The sequence below is a fragment of the Daldinia caldariorum genome (genome assembly GCF_022478825.1).
Source record: "Daldinia caldariorum strain CBS 122874 unplaced genomic scaffold F4812scaffold_18, whole genome shotgun sequence".
Taxonomy (NCBI): domain Eukaryota; kingdom Fungi; phylum Ascomycota; class Sordariomycetes; order Xylariales; family Hypoxylaceae; genus Daldinia; species Daldinia caldariorum.
This window is the reverse complement of record NW_025953054.1, coordinates 278,696-297,398: the sequence shown is the minus strand read 5'-3', so window position 1 is coordinate 297,398 and position 18,703 is coordinate 278,696. Positions and strand designations below refer to the sequence as shown.

The 18,703-nt window shown below is 49.3% G+C and overlaps 5 protein-coding genes across 5 annotated transcripts; 2 read left to right on the top strand and 3 right to left on the bottom strand.

Moving 5' to 3' along the window:
• The first annotated feature begins 536 nt into the window (after window positions 1–536).
• On the top strand, window positions 537–2,716 carry F4812DRAFT_151796 (uncharacterized protein). The gene is made up of 2 exons (XM_047929729.1): window positions 537–738; window positions 875–2,716. The coding sequence occupies exons 1-2, from the start codon at window positions 684–686 to the stop codon at window positions 2,524–2,526; spliced, it is 1,707 nt and encodes a 568-aa protein (XP_047787033.1). The 5' UTR covers window positions 537–683; the 3' UTR covers window positions 2,527–2,716.
• On the bottom strand, window positions 2,454–3,880 carry F4812DRAFT_441711 (uncharacterized protein). The gene has a single exon (XM_047935255.1). It carries the CDS (start codon window positions 3,611–3,613, stop codon window positions 2,906–2,908), a length of 708 nt encoding a protein of 235 aa, XP_047787032.1. The 5' UTR covers window positions 3,614–3,880; the 3' UTR covers window positions 2,454–2,905.
• An 811-nt stretch (window positions 3,881–4,691) lies between these two features.
• Window positions 4,692–8,815, bottom strand: F4812DRAFT_462428 (uncharacterized protein; the record flags this gene model as incomplete). Its single annotated transcript, XM_047938045.1, has 4 exons — window positions 4,692–4,735; window positions 4,805–8,230; window positions 8,354–8,541; window positions 8,742–8,815. 4 exons carry the CDS (start codon window positions 8,813–8,815, stop codon window positions 4,692–4,694), a joined length of 3,732 nt encoding a protein of 1,243 aa, XP_047787031.1.
• A 3,280-nt stretch (window positions 8,816–12,095) lies between these two features.
• Window positions 12,096–14,898, bottom strand: F4812DRAFT_151597 (PP2C-domain-containing protein). Its single transcript, XM_047929727.1, has 3 exons — window positions 14,799–14,898; window positions 13,220–14,604; window positions 12,096–13,141 (listed from the first exon to the last, which is right to left on the bottom strand). Exons 2-3 carry the CDS (start codon window positions 14,555–14,557, stop codon window positions 12,623–12,625), a joined length of 1,857 nt encoding a protein of 618 aa, XP_047787030.1. The 5' UTR covers window positions 14,558–14,604; window positions 14,799–14,898; the 3' UTR covers window positions 12,096–12,622.
• An 885-nt stretch (window positions 14,899–15,783) lies between these two features.
• F4812DRAFT_151717 (uncharacterized protein) lies at window positions 15,784–17,085 on the top strand. The gene has a single exon (XM_047929728.1). It carries the CDS (start codon window positions 16,284–16,286, stop codon window positions 16,905–16,907), a length of 624 nt encoding a protein of 207 aa, XP_047787029.1. The 5' UTR covers window positions 15,784–16,283; the 3' UTR covers window positions 16,908–17,085.
• The last annotated feature ends 1,618 nt before the right edge of the window (window positions 17,086–18,703 follow it).

Sequence of the window (18,703 nt, the reverse complement as noted above, 5' to 3'; positions counted from 1 at the left end):
AGAAGTCCCGGTCTACGGGTTGACGACAAGCCCAAAGTGTAGTAGTATATGGCTTCAAAAGAAAAATAAGACTACACATAATTACAAGTCGAAATGAGGTAAAATAAATGAGTTGCTCTTTTCTAATAATCTGTTTAGTGGATTGTTGTTACTAGTAGTAAGCGCTCAAAGATTTACATTTACTATTATCAAGGTAGGTTAGGATGGAGATTCTTTTTTAGAAACACACCACTCGCTTTAACCACAATCAAATCCTTCCATGATAGAACCAATGATAAATCATATTTATATACCAAGTAATTATGCATCCATTTTATGTTTGTTTCAGCCCTACCCATCCGGCAACGCGCCGATGCAACGCTACGCCTGCATAATTCTGAAGGCTTAGACCTTTCCTTTCTCTAATAAACTACCTGTTACTCGGCAACATTGGTTCATCCGTCAGGGGCGCAGGGCGTAAAGTGATCGCAAATGCTACTACTACTACGCAGAACCGCGACACGCCGACCTTAATGAGGATAAGACTAATTTTTTGAATCGTGGGGAGGGAGTGTATGGTAATTCTACTATCCTTTCTGCTGAGTTGCAGAGTCTGAAGTCCATATACCGCTATCAAAAAGAATAAAAAGTGTTTGCTTTCACCTCACCTCCATCTCCCGTACGACAGGCAGCCGCTCGCGAGTATGACCGCCCCGTCCGTCCCTCGAATCCGGGCTCGCAAGCCCAAAGTTCGTTCCGGTAGGTCGTCCCGCCTTCTTGTGAGTCTCAGTCCTGGCCTTTTTCTCTCTCTGTCTCAATCATCCCCCGCCCAACGAAAGATTCTTGCCTTCGTTGACTTCGCGCCGGTACCTAACGAAAATAAAACAACATAAAGGCTGCGCTACGTGTAAATCGCGAAGGATCAAATGCGACGAAGATCGGCCTATCTGCGCGCACTGCAAGAAGAGCAGGCTCCCCTGCAAATACGTCGCTCTCGAGCCGAGGCACGGCCAAGGCAGCGGCGACGGCAGCGGCGACGGCAGCAGCAGCAGCAGCAGCAGCAAGAACCAGTACGGCGCCGTCCCGACGTCGTACGATGGTAACAGCGAAAGGCAGCTGTCCCCGAGGTTGCACCTGCAGGAGTTCGAGGGCCACGAGGTGTACTACTTCGACCTGTTCCGGAACATCGTGGTGAGCAACCTCTGCCAGAACGGGTACGAGAACTTCTGGTACCGCACCGTGCTCCGCGAGAGCCTGAGGGACGAGTGCGTGCGGGACTGCGTCCTCGGCGCGGGAGCCCTGTGCCGCGCCATGATGGACCAGGTCCACCGCCTGATGCGGCCCGGCGCGAAGTCGCTCTGGATGGTCCCGGCGGATTCCCTCAACGCGATGAATACCAGGTATCACCAGGACGCCCTCCTGTTCCACACCAAGGCCGTCTCCAAGTTTCGGAGGAGGATGCAGCTCGAAGGCTCGTCTATCACCCCGCGGACGATCCTGATCATGAGCCTCCTGCTCATCGTGTTCGAGGCCATGCAGGGCAACACGGAGACCATCGACCGGCTTATGCAGTCGACCATATCGGCGTTGGATAGTTCCACGTCCAGCATGGTATTTGGAACGCGGCTGCCGCCGAATCTGGACGACGAGGGCATCCGCGAGGCGGATTACCTCTTCACGCGCCTGTCCGGATTTAACTCCCTGCTCTCTCCATTCTACCCCGGTGTATTAAAGAACAAAGCATACCAACGGACGTGGTTATGCCAAGACGCCACCCCCAGCCCCGGCCAGAGCACGCAGGAGATACGCCACAGCTTCGAGCGGTACACGACGTACTTCATGCTCTGGTGTTTCCGCACGGCCCAGACCAAGCTCTTCAACAGCGAGATGGACTTTGCGCGGTTCGACGAGGAGCAGGCGCTCGCGCTGGCGCACTCGAGGATATGGTGCGAGTTCCTGCAGGCGAAAGTGGACGAGGAGACCAAGGGCCCGGACCCGGACCAGGACCGAGCCTGGAAAATCATGCTGGTCGAGGCGAAGCTGTTCAGCATCTTCGCCCAGTACCGCCACGACCCGGTAGAGAGCGAGGTGCTGTGGGACTCGCAGCTGCCCGTGTGCCGCGAGGCCGTCGCGCTCGTGGAGTCCGCGCTGGGGGAAGGCAGTCCGCTCGTGGAGTCGCTGCCGCCCCTCTTCGAGGACAAACTGCAGCCGATGCTGCGCTCGCTGACGAACAAGTGCCGCCACTACGGGACGCGGACGAGGGCGCTGGCTCTCTGTCAGAAGCTATCCGGGCCCTGGTTTGAGAACAAGGCGATGGTGGCCGGCATGCGGATCCTGGTTGAGCTGGAGGAGCGGCATAGGGATGCCTCTGGGTTTATCCCGTACCGGTCGAGGCTCAAATGGAGCACGTCGTCGTGGAACGGGGACCGGACCGAGCTGCGGATGGTGTTGGTGGGGGTTATCACGGGGGAGCGGAGGGAGGTGACGATTCGCAAAGACGAAGATATAGCTGCCATGGTCGCGAATATATCTAAATTATCAATATAGTCGTCCCCGAGACGTAGCGAGTTTAACATCCCATGACATACATTATTATGTACATACATCGAGGAGCTGCTCGGTCAAACTAGAGGCGACGATAAAAAGGTGGAGAGTAGGATATTCAAGACTAAACGTGTATATAAACATGTACATATCTAAAACAAGTAATTAGGTAGGTAAATAGTTAAACAAGCGCATAAACAGTAAACATGTCATATCTCGTAAGTGTGTACCATAACATAACATTCTGAACTCCTTAAAAGCAGAAAGCAGAAAGAAGAAAACTTTCTTTTTCCGCGCGAGAGCAGCAGAACGCATCATCGTCATAATCATCAACAACAACAAGAGCCAAGGAGCGCTCAATCGATCTCTCGATCTCTCGGGTCTAGGTAGGTACAAGCAAACCGCCGACGGGTCGGGGCTTACCAGACCGGAATACCATCCAAGCGCAGCAGGCCATCCATTCTCCCTGGCAATAGACGGCCCGCATGCACTCGATCATATTCGAGTACCAGCCCTCGTTGAGGCCGAACCCCACGATCCTGTCGAACTTGCGCGCCCGGGCGTGCGCCTCGCGCATGAGCTTCTCCAGCTCCGCGAACTTCCTCGCGACCTCCCGCTCCTCCATTTTCTTCTTCCTCCACTCATCTTCTTTCTTCTTCAGCTTCTCTTCTCTCTTTTTCATCATCATCATCATCAACTTTTCCGCCTCCTTCTCCTCCTCCTGCTTTTTCATCTTCATCTTCATGATCATCTTCTTCCTCTCTTTTTTTTCTTTTTCTCTTTCTTCCTCCTCATCTTTCTCCTGCTGCTGTTTCTTCTTCTCCTTCTTAGCCTCGAGCTCCGCCCTGATCTCCTCGATCCGCTCGGCCCGCCTCTCGCGCCTCTTCTCCTTCTGCCGCTCCTTCACCGACGTGTAGAACTGCTCGCGCGTCCGCGGGCTCGGCGGCACCGCGGCCCCCGTCTGCGCGTCCCGCGCCACCGCCGCGAATATCACCCGCAGAGGCGACGGCGTTGGCGGAGGCGAAGAGCCCGCCCCGACAGAGATCGGCTTCAGGATAGGTCGGAGCTTGGGAGCCTCGGCACGAACCATTGCTTCTCGGTGGAAAAAAAAGAGGGGGAAGTCTGATGTAGATAGATAGCTTAGGTAGGCAGTCTATCTGTTGAGTTGAGACTTAGGTGAATGTTTTTTTTTTCTTTTCTTGTCTGTAGGAATCAAGGTTCTTTGACGAGTGTTGGTTCTGAGGTCATTCCTTCACAACGGGCCACGTCTTTGGCTACCTATATACTCTTCTGCACAGCGTTCTGGTAGGTGATTGTTGTCCTGTTATTGCAGGTTGTTGTGATGCTTCTTGTCACAACTGTGTGAACAAAGAGCAATACTGTAAGTACTGTAAAATAATGCAGTCACAATGCCTTGTTCTCAGTACAACCTCTCTTTGGCCTCAAACAAAAGGCTGCCAATTCCTTTACCCATCAAGCATTGTGAACAAAGATAAAAAAAATTGTTATTGTAACGTCTTTTCTAAATTCGTGTAGTATCGTACCGAATACGACATCAATTAATGGAGGGGGTTTTACATTAGATGATTTTCATACTTAATTCTTAATAGATACACTGCGGGCTTTGCAATGCACGCCAATGATGTTGCTATGTACAGAAGCCCAATGATACCAACTCGTCCTACGCTCAGTCTCTTGCCCACCGTTTCCCACGAAGCTCCCCTTAGGTTTTTTTTAAGACTGTAGAATAGTAAGTACCGACACCTCTCCGCTGTTAGCAATGCAACGGAACAGAGCAGGTCTCACAGTACCCGCCAGGGTAACTAGTGTTATATCCTCATAGAGGCAAGCAGAAGAGAACTGCAAAAGTACACGGCTCCACGGGATCCATACCAAGCAAATATATGCCCGCCCTAAGCTGGTTGACTTATAGGAAGTGGAAGTGGAAATAGAGATGACAATTATTGTCGGAAGGAAAAGAGTCGTCAGACTGTGTGAATCTGAATGTCTAAGGATACAAAAGGAAATGCAGAGAATGCGTCTTAGTGGCACAAGGATGAAAAATAAAAGTAAAAGTAAAAAGGTTCGGGTATCTGTCGTAATCAAGGAAATTTTGCCATTCGGAAGTAGGCCACTCGGGATAATTAGAAATAAAAACCTCGAAGAGTCTATTGTCTGAAGGAGCTGTGCTTTTGGTGCGCATCTTGAAGAGCTACGGACAACGTTAGTACACAATCCAACCATAACGAACAGCCAATTAAATATAACTTGAGCTACTTACCTTGCAGAATGTTTAGCTGGCCGGCTCGGTCTTCGCAGGCAATTTGCAGACAAGAGCCTTCCACAAGATCCAGAACTACACTGTTAGGGAGCTCTTGTATCTCGACATCGGGAATGTAAGGAGCGCGGAAGTCACTCAAGTGATAACGCTTAACACCGGTAGCGGCAGCCTTATCCTTTCCACTAATCGCAGCCCCTTGTACGATACTTAGGAACAAGAATCCTTCAGTATCTAGAGACATGCTACGGCGTTTCCACAGTAGATTGTCTGGAAACTGCACGTTGACATCACCCATGTATGCCACGACAGTGGGTTGAGAGGATACCGAGACATCGGTGGTAGAAGTAGCAAGCTGATCTGCATCTTCCTCGGCGACAGTAGGAGAAATATGCGGGCTCGTAGCTTTCTTGTTCCCACTAAGAGAGCTCGATAGGCGCCTCATAAATCGAGATGCTCGCCCCTCCGACTTCTTCTCACTCTTCTTATCGTCGTCACCGGAACCGCTGTCACTGAGAACTGCGGGTGACCCGATGGGTGTTGATCCTGAATTATCTCGCTCGCGACTGATCGAAGAGCGACGGCTTGAAATTGACAACCGTCTTCCAAAGCTACTACCGATCTGATGGGATGACGGTGGCCTATTTGGAGATTTTGCTCCGTTCGGAGACATCACCGCTAAGTTATCCGTCGATTTGTTAGCATTTGAAGTTCGTCGGTCTTTGATGAAGTCTTTGACTATACTCAAAGACGAACGCCGATGCTTCTTTTCGCCATCGTCGGGAACCGACTTCTTGTCACGTCTCTCTTGAATGGTCTCATTGTGAACTTGTACTAATGAGGTAGGAGCCGGCTCGGGAATAGGTTCTGACGGTTCTGGTGTCTGTAGATCCACAACAAGTGGCGACTGCTTCAATTCGAGTTGAGGGTAGTCATCAGCGCTTGCATTGGGTTCAGGTTTCCTTGGCATGCTGTTGTTAGGATCGCGAACTATCCTTGCAGTAACTTGGACGGAATCAGGTCGCCCACGAAGTGAGTTTTGTGTTGGCATTTCAAACATTGACAATCGACTAACCACCGAGAGGGATCTCTCACGCCTCTCTGCGCCGGTCAGTTTAGGCGGTCTTTCTTGGAACTGTTCAGGCGAGGAGGGCTGCGCTTGAGGACTGGTGGGATCTACTACGGTAGAAGTTCTAGACAAATCTCTGATGCTCTGCCTACGAACGCCAAAGAAAGTCGAGGATGGTGTTGCGGTCTTTGGACGGACGTCTTCCGAGCCAGGAGGACCCGAAAGCTTCTCTAAAGCCTTGATTCTCTGTGAAATGCTCGAGCCGAGGTTGTTCTTCTTAGCTTGTAGGCCAGCGTTCGACGACTGTCGGGTAATGCTGTGTAGCAGGGCCGCACCACCTGCCGACACACTTCTCGCGCTACTCTGTGAGACATCACCGGATACTGGGAGTGGGCCACGCATCGGGTTCGAAACTGCACGAGATAATGACAGACCTTGCCCGCCGGAATTGGAATTGGGGAAAACGGGAGTGATGGGCGATTTGGATACGAGCATAGGTTTGGCCTCCTGCAACGTCGCTGATTGTAGCTCGTCCATCAAAGCATCATCGAGAAGAGGATCGTGAGCTTCGGAATGAGCCGTGGTCTTCGTCAAATCAGTTCTTATAGTCCCGATGACGGTCCTGCGCTTAGTTGATCTCGGAGGGAGCGGGATCTCTGAAGTAGTCTTTAGTAGCGGTTCGCCTCCGGCCTGCTTGCTGCCCTCTACGGACGCGTTTGGTAAAGCAGGAACAGGCTCTGGGGGGAGAGATATATCCGGTATGGAGAATTTCGACTTTAGACGAGGAGTCGTCGGCGATTTCTGTTCGGCCGGGGCGTCCGTCTCGTGGGAAGAGAACTTCGAAACAGGCACCCTCCAAGGCGACTTGGGTGTGTCGTCTTCGTTCGATGGTTTCTCGTTACGTTGCTCGTTACCCTTTGGACTGGGCGGCGAGACAATATCAGCACGATCATCCACCTCGACCGAACCGCGTCCAGAGTGCTCGGTTGTTTGTGTAGGATGATCTGGAATCTTTTGGGATTCTTGATCAATTTTAGTATCTCCCTTGTCTAAGACATCCGTGTCACGCGTCTTAGTCTGTTCTAGCCCGTTTTCCATTCCTGGAATATCTTTAGGCTCAGCCTCCTCAGGCTCTTCCCTTATGTCTTTGGAGGCTTGGACAGTTTCGTGTGTCGACTCGGACAGGGAGGACGCTTTCGTGGATACCCCTATTTCAGACGAGGTTGCACCCGTCGGAGAATTTGGACGGGAGTCGGATGTATCCTCTGTATTGATCGTCATCGGCGTGGGTGGGTCAATAGCAATACCAGAGTCTGCGTTGGATACGGCGCGATGACCAGCGTCGCTCTTAATTTGCAGAGAATCTTTAGACTCGGCGTCGCATTCTCCCTTGGTCTCGACTACAGACGGGTTATCCGACTGAGTTGTTTGTTCTGACGTTGACGTTGTAGTATTCTTCATCATCTTCTTCTTTTCCCTCAACTTCATGGCCTTCATGAGTCGTGCTTTCTCAGGTGTAATCTTCGCCTCCTTTGTTGGTGGGGGCGCTAGTGATTGTGTGGTTGATTTAATAGATTTAATAGAAGCTCCCGAATTTGTTGCGGGTCGCGGGGGCAGCTGAAGGCCAGTGCCTTGTGGAACCTCAGGGATAGGTGTAGATTGCGTGAGAGCGGTATCCAAAGTAATCTCTTCTTCTGCTTCTTCAGTCTTCTCGACTTGTTCCATATCATGAGACTGTCCCCCCTTCTTGGTTCCTTTGGAGAATAACTTAAATCCTGCCGGCAAGGCTGCAGTGGGGCGAAAATTTTCAGCTGTCGAAGGTCGCTTGTTCGTCTCTAGCGATGGTCGGGGGCCGAGCTTCACCTTTGGCTTGCCATATGTGTAGGTCGAGTAGCTATGCAAATCGGGCCGTGTGGACTGGGAGGATAGGCGTGGAGCGCTTTCGGATTGTGTAGGGGATGTCGGTCTGTCAGCTCCTGTAAATTCTGGGACGTTGACCGTTGAGGTAAAGCTGGTTTCTTGCGGGGCGGAGATCTGTTGACTATCGAGTACGGTAGGGCGTTCTGTAGGCGGTGAGGAAGCGGGTACCGAGTACACAGATGATGCGCGTTTATCTTCCTCCTTAACTGTTGACTGCCTTTTCCTCTCTCTTTCTTCCTCCTCCTCTTCCTCGGCTATCTCGTTTAGTCTCCGCCGTCGTAGTGAGCTCGAGGATGATGACGCCGAACCGGATGCCGCATGCAGCGAACAAGCCGCAGAAAGCTTACTATCTTTCAGGTCTTTCGCTACCGAAATTTCGAAGGTGATATCGTACGGCGCAAACCGTTCACAGACAGCGTTAAAATGCACTGTTGCACGAGCTATACATTGCAAATATAAGTCGGGTTAGCAATTCCATCCTACATGGTTTTCTATTTCCAGGGCTAGAATTGCACATGACTAGATAATAGGCGCATAGTGATATGATTAACTGGCTCGCTCACCTTGGACAAGTCTCGAGCAATCCTCAGGTTGGTATTTTAACAGGACACTCCTCCGTCTGTACTTAAGGAAGCCGTACAACGGCGACGCCTCTTCGTATTTTGCAATTGCACCACGGATATCAACAATCCCACCATTCCCACGATCGAGAAGCTCAACCTCGTCACGATTAGCGTATTTGAGAAGGAACCTATGTTAGTCGGACCAGACTTAGGTCAGCGGCGCAAGCTCAAAGAGAAACAAGCAATTCAAGACAGGGGAATAAAAGACAACGCGGTGGTAGCGGCATTGACGTAGACCACAATACATTTACCACACGGGGAATACTTTGGTTCGAGAAAGAAAGAAAATCAGAAAGAAAAAAAAATAATAAGAAAAGAAGCTTCATACCATCCCCCAGGTTCGGTGACAGCGGATTCGTGGGCTTCTATAACCTTAGCATCGTCCAGTCCATTCAGCGACATTTCTTCTTAGAAGATGCCGTCTAAAACGACAGCTAATTCTAGTAGGATTTGGACTGTTACGGTGGGAAATTTGTCGACTTATATTCTTTTTTTTTTTTTTTTTATAAAAGTAATAATAATATGCGCTTCGGGATCCTACCGGCCTACGACCAGCTTATCGGCAGGTGAGAATACAGGAAGAATCGGATGGTTGTCCGGAACCAGATACCAGAGCCCAATTCGAAAGACCGGCTGTCTGGTTCGACATTGAGACAACACCATTCAAAGGTGGTGGATGTATTTACAAAGATGTCACCATAAAGATATGGCGTGGACGACAGGGCGCATAACTCGAACCGAATTTCTGTACACAGATGAAGATGAGTTGAGGCGACCGAAACGAAAATAGGCGGGATAGTGGTATGGGGTTCGACCGGGGGGCGGGAAATTTCGATAGGGGGTTGAAGGATAGGTAGTAATATTGCTCGTAACTAACTACCTCACAAGCTACCTAGATGTAGATAGGATCAGGGATCAGGGGGTAGGTGGTAGGTAGTGCCCGATGTGGAAGCCCGAGCGCTAGTAGTAAGACATCTACAGCTCAAGCAGTTATGTAGATGCAGATACAGGTATGTAAGGTAAGTATGAGGTAGGTATGTTAGGTATGTAAGACAGACAGAAGACACTATTGACGACGATAGAAGAGAAGATAGATGTGAGATATGTCGACGAGAGACTGGCCGAAACGAAACTTTCGATGTAAGGGCTTCTTCAGTGTACTTTACTTTGTAAAAAATAAATCTCAATAATGAATTAAACGAGCGACAATAAAACGGTGGGACTAAAAAGACAAACAACCACTCTTCTATCTTTTCACCTTCAGCAATGTTATATGAGGGTATGCAGAAAGAGAGATGAGATCCATACGGGCTGGGAAGTTAGGTATGTGTAAGAGCCTGGTAGAACCTGGTACAGTGGTACCTAAGGAGGTTGTTTCAATGGGGGTGAAAATACGGTGGTAAACTTCAAACTTGAGCCAATGATAATGTGTCGGGTGAAGAAAGGGGGACCGTGGACGTCGGAAGTGAACTTCTTACTGGAGGTACCTACCTAACAGGAGATTACCCTTACCCAGATTGGATCCTCTTAGGAAACGTGCGTATGCGTTTTAAGTAATCGAGCTAGTATTGGTACCTCATTCGCCGATGCACATCTTCACCTAAGGTACCTACATCTTTAGGTACATGCAAAAAGGTACCTAGGTACCTAGGTAGGTATTATCTCCATTCCAAGGTCCAATCCCATATCTTCAACATTGAGAATTCCAATTGTTAAAGCCTATGACAAACTTACAACAGGACAATAGAACAAAGATACCTTGCTGGAACAAATTTCGAAAGGAAAAGAAAAAACACTTAGTGAGAGCTGATCTTGATAAAGAAGTAATTTAGAAGGTTCAAATCTCGGCCAATACTAGCCCAAATCTGTAACAACGGAGAGCAGCGCTAATCTCGACCACCTTGCATTAGTAGATTGTGCCTGTTGTACATATGTATGTACGTGCATATGTACCCAGCCAACCTGTGTTGATGAAGCAGTAGCAACTTTCGAAGCCCCGCACCCTTGACCAATCAACCTGCATAAACTAATGCAGATAAATATACAGTTTACACAGTGCATTTATATAAACACGGTACAGTATGTTTCTCTTTTTTCAGGGGTACAACGTGGAGGACTATCTCTCTTTCTCTCAATTTTTTTTTCTTAATTGATCCCCTTTTTAATAATATCCTAGCCTCGAACTTTTCGGGAAAGACGCCAAGTTTTTCTTCGGCGTTCTCCTTTTTCATTGCCGACAGATATATATGTCTTAATACATTATATTGTACCTTAATTCTGTGAAGGTACGGAGTACTGATAGTCATGAATGCTACTTGCCTATCTAATCTGTATTGTATGTTAATATTGCAGCTTTACGTGTCCATTGAGGGCTTCGAACTACCTAGGTCTATCTATAAGTACCTAGGTAGGAGTAGGCATATGCCGCGTTATAAGCCTCTAGACATATCATAAGGTAACATCGTCGCGACCCGGGACATTATTCTTCGTCTCGATGGATGAGATAACTGGCAAACTCTGGTGTGTGCCCACAACCTTACCTACCTTACGTTTACGCGCCTAAGGTATTAAACCAAGAGAACCTAGTCGAAGAAGCCGCAAAACCGGACTTGTCAAATGTCGTATCCCCCATTCTAAATGAGAGGATGGACTGGTTAAACAAGTCGAGATGTGCTTGAACCTCTTCGGACAACCCTCCAATAGGTATCAAACATGCCTACCTAGGTTATAGCTATGTAGTACTTATGTAGGTACGTATTAAAAGTCCGGCTTCTTAGGTATCACGTTCGTAATACAAGCAGCGATCTCTTCCCATTGCGTAGAAACATGCTGCGGCTGCTGGTATAGAAACTTGTATTCCTTTCCATATGTTATAGAACCAAGCAGATTTACTTATAGCATACCAACTTCTGATTCCAATAACAAGATATAGAAGAAGCATCGAAAATTTAGACGCAACTAGAGCATAGGTACAGGTACCCAACTAATAACAAGGTCTTCCCCTACTGCTTGTTTTGTTTGAACTATCCATGAGGTATGACGTTACGTCGATGTCCAGACAACGGACGGGTTATGCAAAGTTAATATCGACTGCTGACCTTTGCCTTGCAGCCTTATTATCCCACGATCTTAGGTCGGTAGTAAACCATATATAATAATATAAGACGTAAGAACCTTAAGTTATCTCAAGCCGAAAAAGACTGGGTTAACGGTAACAACAGAGTTTCCCCCTCACAACCTAGCAAGACCTTACCTGCTTGCTAAGGCTATAACATAATTTGTTTCTTTCCTAGAGTCTTTGGTTCGTGCCTTGATATCTCAAGAAGCCGGGAATTTCTTCTGCTTTCTTTTTCTTTACATCTTGTAGGAAACCTCCCTATCCGGGAGAATGACTATCCCCAATCCTAGATTGTGTTGATACTACCATGTGCGTACGAGAGAGGAAACAAAAGGCTTAAAACAGTCTAATTACATATCCTGGGATGTGAATACATATGTACTTCCGGTAAACTTTAGGGCTGATAACCTTACTCGGGACGGCCAAGCCAAACGTTTGCTCGTCCGAGACATAGAGTTTCTGTTTGCCGAGGACAACTGGTAGGAATGAGTCAAGGCTAGAGTGTTGCCTTTGAAAAGCCGATTAGAAACATTTTTGAGGATACATGGGCAAACTGAACCGTCTTAAGGTTCTCACTTTTCCAATCTAGCTATTGTATAATACCGATAATTTGGATCATAAGATTTCATATTGCTCGAATGGCATTGATTGCTGTGACTACCTATAACGTACACCTTTTCGTAAGTCCATGCAAAGCTAAGCCAAATCATCATCGCCGGTAGACTTTGCGGCCCACCTGCTAACTTTCGTCCCCCGAAGTAGTCGGGTCTTCGTTTACTCCATAAAGACGTCTCTCCTTAGTACAAATATGAAATGACCGGCGCAACCAACTGTCTCCGTAGGGCTATAATCTTGACTATGGTAACGTCGTGGTCATGTAATGACTGAGATTTACCTGAAATATGTACATCATGCCAAAAGCCTTAGGCATACCCCTGCTGTTTTTGAGGTGACGAAAACCTTGGTATATCGCGAGTCGAGTTCCGGCATCAACTTTTGGAAGCGGGATACAAAGTAGGACCGCGTTTGTTCATGGAAAAGAAAAAAAATCCTAAGAACAATACACTAGTTCCGCTGCGAAAGTGTCGGGATCAAGATTTTGATGGCGGCCCGGCAGTATTCGGAGACGTTGCGTCTGGAGTCGCGAGACTGCTTGCGTTCGGGATTGCGTCTGTACTGACCTCAGGTGCATCGCTATCTTCTATCAATGCGGGCTCCTCCTCAACAGGGCCTTCGATGACAGTTGGCTTGAAAGAATCTCCGTCTTCAATGGGTACAAGATCATGGCCTCGGCCGCTGTTACTAGCTGATATGCCAATGGCAGGAGTGTCACCTTCAGCAATCTTCTGCTTGGTTGAGTTCACAATCCTATCGGCTTCGCTGATCTTGCCCGCTGCACCAGAGCTATCTCCTTCTACGCCGATGGGATTCTCCTTGTTGTTTTGATGCTCTAACAAGGCGGCCTTGTCAAATCGAACAATCATGCACGACAAGTTGTCTGTGCTGAAACGAGCGAGGGCGTGGTCAACGAGTTTCTTGGACGCGGCCACCGGGTCTCGTTCGTCGCGAACAAGATTAACAGCATCTTGGTCTTCACAAACATCCCAGAGCTAGACACTGATTAGTAACGATTTTTTTTAACCAAAATAGAGAGAGAGAGATATATATATATATCCAAGAAAGCTTACCCCATCACAAGCGATGATAATGAACTCATCTATCTCGGGTTGGATAACGGTCTCGGTGGTGTAAGGATGGCCAGTCACAAGGTCCTTCATGTATGTATCACCAAGAGCTCGAGTGACGGCTAATACACCATTCACGCGGTTGTTGAGGATTAAGCCTCCGGCGTTGGCAATTCGTTTGCCTTCATTCTCGTCACTACCCTTGTGATCGTACGAAAGACGTAATGCTCTACCAGCTCTACATAGAATGATCCTGGCATCACCCACATTTGCCGTGTATAGAACGCGCTGCCGAACCGCAGTACCCTTCAATCTTGCATGGGCCGATTCGGCAATGGCATTATTGCTGCTATCGTTCTCAAGCTTGGCATCTCTAGGCTTTAGCGTGTCCGAGCTCTTGGAAGCGGCAGCGGCGGCAGCGGCAGGTGCGATGGCCTGAGAACCGGTCGCAGAGTTTGAACTAGGGACGCGGTCCTCCCAACGCAAGACGGCAATTGCTGCAGTACAGCCACTGTTCTTAAGAGGAAGCTTCTCTAGCTGTGCATCAACACTGGTAAAAGTCTGATCTAGAAGTTCGGGAATGGGGACGTTGGGATTACGGCGTATGGTGTCTTCGAGAATGAGATGTAGCTTCTTTCCGCACCAGTCTGCGGCGAAGGTACCGGCATGTCCATCAAATATCGCGAAGTAACCGTTGTCAGTTTCTATCATGTCCTGTGCGCCCGTTTCAGGCTGAGGATTAGAATCTTCCGATGTAGATCTTTGAGACTTTGTGCTCTTGTTGCCCGAATCCTGGGTGAGGACGGGTGCAGGGGTATGTAAGAAATTGTAGAGGAACGCGTGAGTGTCTTCCATCGTACGACGGCATTTCTTGTTTCTATCCTCCCAGACACCGACGCGGAAGGTAGATCGCGGACCTGGGACGGATTCACCAGCGGAATTATTATGCTGGCCTTGAGGTACTGCAAGAGTTTGATCTTGCTTGCCTAGCTTTTGTAGAGGTGTATGGGAAGTGGCATCACTGCTCGGCTTGTTGTTAACTTGACCAAAACTCAAGCTATTCTTGGCGCTAGCTATAAGACTGCTAGCCTTGCTCCCGACGCCGGAACTCCTACGCTTCTTTTCTAGATTTCCCGTGTCGGGATTATGTCGCCCGGGTGGGCTACCATTTCCGCTGCGCTTCTCGCCGCTGGTGGCTTGATCGGGGGATTTGGATGGCGTCCCAACGGATGCGGGTTCGTGTTTTTGGTCCGGTGACAGAGATTTCTTCTCTGATTTCGTGGAGTCGAGTGCTGCAGGATCGGATTTGGCCGCAGCAGAACTGGAGCCGCCGCCAAACATTCTATTAAGCAGACCTCCCTGCGAAGAGAGACTGCGCCGCTTGTTCCCTGCCAGATTTTCGAAAGTTGGAGTCGTTGAGTGTGGAAGAAGGAAGGGGGGAGGGAGAGGTTAGGAAGTCAATATGTAGGATGCGCCGAAATCGTTAAGCGATGCGGAGAAAAGCGCAGATCCCTTGGTCTTCGATACGGCGATAGGAGGTGCAGCGGGAAGGAAATATTTGTTGCACAAAAGGCTTATGTACCTAGGTTGGCGTCAAAGAATTGGGCGCACCAAATACTTGAGTCTGTACAGAGCTGTCGTCATATATGAGGCGCTTGGCTAAAGTCTTGTGACGGTGAGATGTGTGTAGTCCTGTAATATAGGAACCCTGTTGATCGGGGGTATCGGGAGTATGGATATACTATGTAGAATCTGGCTTGGCTGTAATAGTACTGTAATAATAAAGGGAGCGATGAACAGAACGATGAATAGAACTGAAAAAGGGAACGGCTAGCGCCGCAGGGCAGGCAACTCTGCTAAATATAACAAAATAACGAAATGATGGGACGGAGAGGCCAGAGAAACACAACAGCGTGGACAACGAGGACAACGAGGTGCGATTGGGCTAGAGAATAGGAAACCGGCGCATAACAAGTAACAAGATAGGTCAGGTAGGTTGGTAGGCAAGGTAGGGTGATAGAGGTTAGGGTAATGTAAGGTTGGGAGTTTGACATTGGCGTGGGGCATCGTACCGATAGGATATGACGCACCAGCGCACCCACCGCTTTTACTTAAGCCAAACTAAGCTAATGCCCGAACTTGTTCGGGATATTGTATATTTGTATTTATTTATTATTGTCTCATCTCAATCCCAACCCAACCTCGTTCTCCGGATTAGGAAGCTTATCTGTGTGTAACACTCTAAGCCTTCTTTTTTTATTGGATGCATCCCCAAGGTTGTGGGTCTAAGAATATTTCCCCACTTCTACAGCTTTTTCGAAAATACGTACTTCGTACTTGCTTCGAAAAAGCCACTTCTTTAGCTACATGTACCTAAAGCAACAGTCACGAGCCACAGGGGACCGTTCGGCACCTAGGTACCTACCTGTAGTAAACATCTACCTGTAGTAAACCTGAAAACTTCAAGTTCGGCTGGCCTCATGTTAATGCTCAAACCGACGTCCTCTGGATTACTGAGGATGCCTCAGACGATCCCAGAAAGCTGTTGGATTTGAAATGTCACTATGGCACTCAGCTAGTCGTCTAGTTCCTTTGTGGTATCCCGATATACCAGTTCGTTACCGCACAGGGATGGGTGCAGGTATGCTGGTCTTGGGAGGAGAATGTGGGAAAGTCTGAAAGGTATCGACACGGGGGCATCGAGGGTTTAAATAGCCAGCTCCTTCCCTAGGCAGCTGCTGCCCGGAGAGAGTAACAGTCCCAATCAACCTGGAGATTGCGGAATGAGCATTGTAAGTGGCGAAAGCTTCGATACAGCTGGACGCGCTTGACACCCAGTTCTCCTTCCCTCACCAACGCCACGCTTTCCAGGTTCACCATACTCATGGGTCCTATATCGAGCCAACCCCTTGGTACGGCTTGTCGCCCTTGGAACTCGGGTGGGCCCAAGCATCACTGGTGCTCATGGTAGGGCTGTGAGTCTAGCGCGAACTCCCTCGCTCCATCACTGTGGGGGCATTGCCGGAGGTGATCCGCGTTGATACTGTGCCTGGTTCGCAGAGTACCTATGTCGCGCCCGAGTCCGAGCGCCCAGAAGCTCCACAACTGTCCGCCCAAGAACTCCAGCATTACTGGGACCGTGGTAACAAGCGGTGCCCTTCTCGACCAAACCGAGCTACCCACACGCAAGCGAATACAGTCGACGGCCAACGACGATGGATTGCGTTTTGACAACAGTTTTCCCAACGCGCCCGACTGGAAGGCCCTTTTGAAGACCCTAGGTTGGGAAACCAAGGGCCCTCCCGAATCCTTTTGCCGCTATCTGGTGCGGAGGGGGAAGTCGGCGATCAGGAAACTGAGTACGATTCAAAAATGCCTACGGCAGCGGTCAGCTGTGTACGGGAAGTACACCGGTACAGAGCTTGAGAAACGGAATAAAGATCATATTGGAATCATACTCAAGAACGAAACTGCACCGAGATTTGCACTGCGAGTTGAACCGAAGTACAAAAACGTCCTGAACCCCGCAGGGTTTACCTATCTCGCGCACTTCCGATGGGTGCGAGACAAGACAACTTTTCAACTCGGACTTGACCGACTGGATGACGCACTTATCTGCATCTTGTTTGTGTGGACCGGTTGCCGGAGACGCGAGTTGGTGTATGGCAAATCGAAGAACATGAACAAGTGAAAAAGAGTACCTAGTTTAGGGACCGATAATAGCGCAGATCAGTATATTTAGCCGTGCCCGAAAATATGCTGGATCTGTGAGAGAGTGGACGCGAAGACGAAGTCAACCTTGGAAGTTCTGTGCTGGGGGGATATCGATCTCTGGATCTTACGCTATCACGACCGCGACGGCGGCCGAGATCGTTTCCCGATGTAGATCCCGCTGCGCTTCCACAAAGACCACGACAAGGAAATCGCGCCGACCTGGTATCCTTTTATCAAAGAGAAGCTCCCGGCCCTGTGACCGCCCTTTCACCTCCTCGCCAAGGCTCTGGCGGAAGGGGTCGTCGACCTGCCTGGCTACGACCGGGCGGAGCCTTCAGCCATAGCATGCTTCGAATCTTCCCTCTTCCGTCTTTGCAGACAGACGGGCCATATCAGTCCATCTGTGATTTGCCATCGGCACCGTCCATAGCCATCCGACATTATCCACCGCCAGTGGCTCCTGAATCGCCAGTACTGCTGCATTCTGCAGGCCTGTGTAGTTCATCAAGTTGTCGTGTACTGCAAGTTGTTTTCTAACACCCAGTTGTACTATCTGAAACTCTATTCCTGATGGCCCAGATAGTATTCGTGCAATTCCAGCTGTACGATTCGTGTAGCCCTTCGCAGGAAACGCATTTAGGGTCGCTCCGTTACACTCTCGGTCTCCTGCACTGGAAAGCCTTGTGTCCCGCCTACTGGCAGTTAGGGCACTGTTCGTGTCGTTCTCAACGCTCAAACATCCCTTTGTAGTTCTCCTGCCAACTACCTCAGCTGCTCTGTTTCGTATGTTGCGGTTCTCGTTGAGGACCGCCGTACGGTTAATGTTGTCAACTTTAATCGGATACGGTTCGTCCCGCAGCACCTGCGCCTCTGGGGCCATGTTCTCGGCAACTTTCTTCACTAGCTGGTGTTCGGCATCGTCTCGATATACGATCTTGAGCCGCTGCGGCTTCTTCGGGTTTACTGTGACGGCCCTAGATTATCATCCAATTGTTCACGGATACGCTTAAGCTCTTTTGAAAGACGGCCGTTCCCGCTCTGAGACGCTTCATATCGCTGACTTATTTCTTGGATAGTGCCACTTTGGGCCAGGACGTGCGCGACAACCTCTAAGATCTTCTGGAGGTACGTCTTGGCTGCACCCCTCCAACCCCTCTCAGTCGTCTCTGGTGCCCTAGCGTCTTCATCCTCAGTTTCTGCTCGGTTTGATGTCTCTTGGATTTTGGCCGTTGCTGTCGCGACGCCACCGTAGCGGGCAATGTGGCTGGCAAATCGCCTTGCACACGCCCTCCCGTAACCCCAAACCAAGTACTGTCTTCAATTTATGGAGGCCAAAGCTTCATCTCGCCGGCTCCAGGATTTGAGTGCGGATAGTGCATCGAAAGCCAGTACTACCACCTGCGATTTATGAATAGGAAGTACAATTAACGAGAAATCACATTCGATACGTTTAATCCCGGACCGGGGCCACTGCTCGCGAAGTCGCAGCTATAATTTCACAACATTTTGGAAGAAAGAAGATGCGTATCAATGCCCCTATCACCCCTTCCTCAAAAGTCAACGTCCTGCCCATTGTCTGAAGAGCTTCCTAGCTCCGGCAACCAAAAAAAGGGTTATTGTCGCCACTTCGTTACCGCCAACTGCCATAGACCGAGAACGGGCTGTAGAGGTAGTTGTTTTAAAAAGTCCGCCTCGCCATCCTATGTGACACTGGCGTCTGCTCGGTCTCATCCTGTCCTTCTTCCTGCGTTACTCTCCTCAATCATGAAATCT

Excerpts from the sequence above, each read along its gene's own strand:
- F4812DRAFT_151796 (XM_047929729.1), top strand. The coding sequence starts at position 684 with ATGACCGCCCCGTCCGTCCCTCGAATCCGGGCTCGCAAGCCCAAAGTT. Across the intron at positions 739-874 it reads CAAGCCCAAAGTTCGTTCCG|GCTGCGCTACGTGTAAATCG; the intron begins GTAGGTCGTCCC and ends AACAACATAAAG.
- F4812DRAFT_441711 (XM_047935255.1), bottom strand. The coding sequence starts at position 3,613 with ATGGTTCGTGCCGAGGCTCCCAAGCTCCGACCTATCCTGAAGCCGATC.
- F4812DRAFT_151597 (XM_047929727.1), bottom strand. The coding sequence starts at position 14,557 with ATGTTTGGCGGCGGCTCCAGTTCTGCTGCGGCCAAATCCGATCCTGCA. Across the intron at positions 13,142-13,219 it reads TTATCATCGCTTGTGATGGG|CTCTGGGATGTTTGTGAAGA; the intron begins GTAAGCTTTCTT and ends ATCAGTGTCTAG.
- F4812DRAFT_151717 (XM_047929728.1), top strand. The coding sequence starts at position 16,284 with ATGTCGCGCCCGAGTCCGAGCGCCCAGAAGCTCCACAACTGTCCGCCC.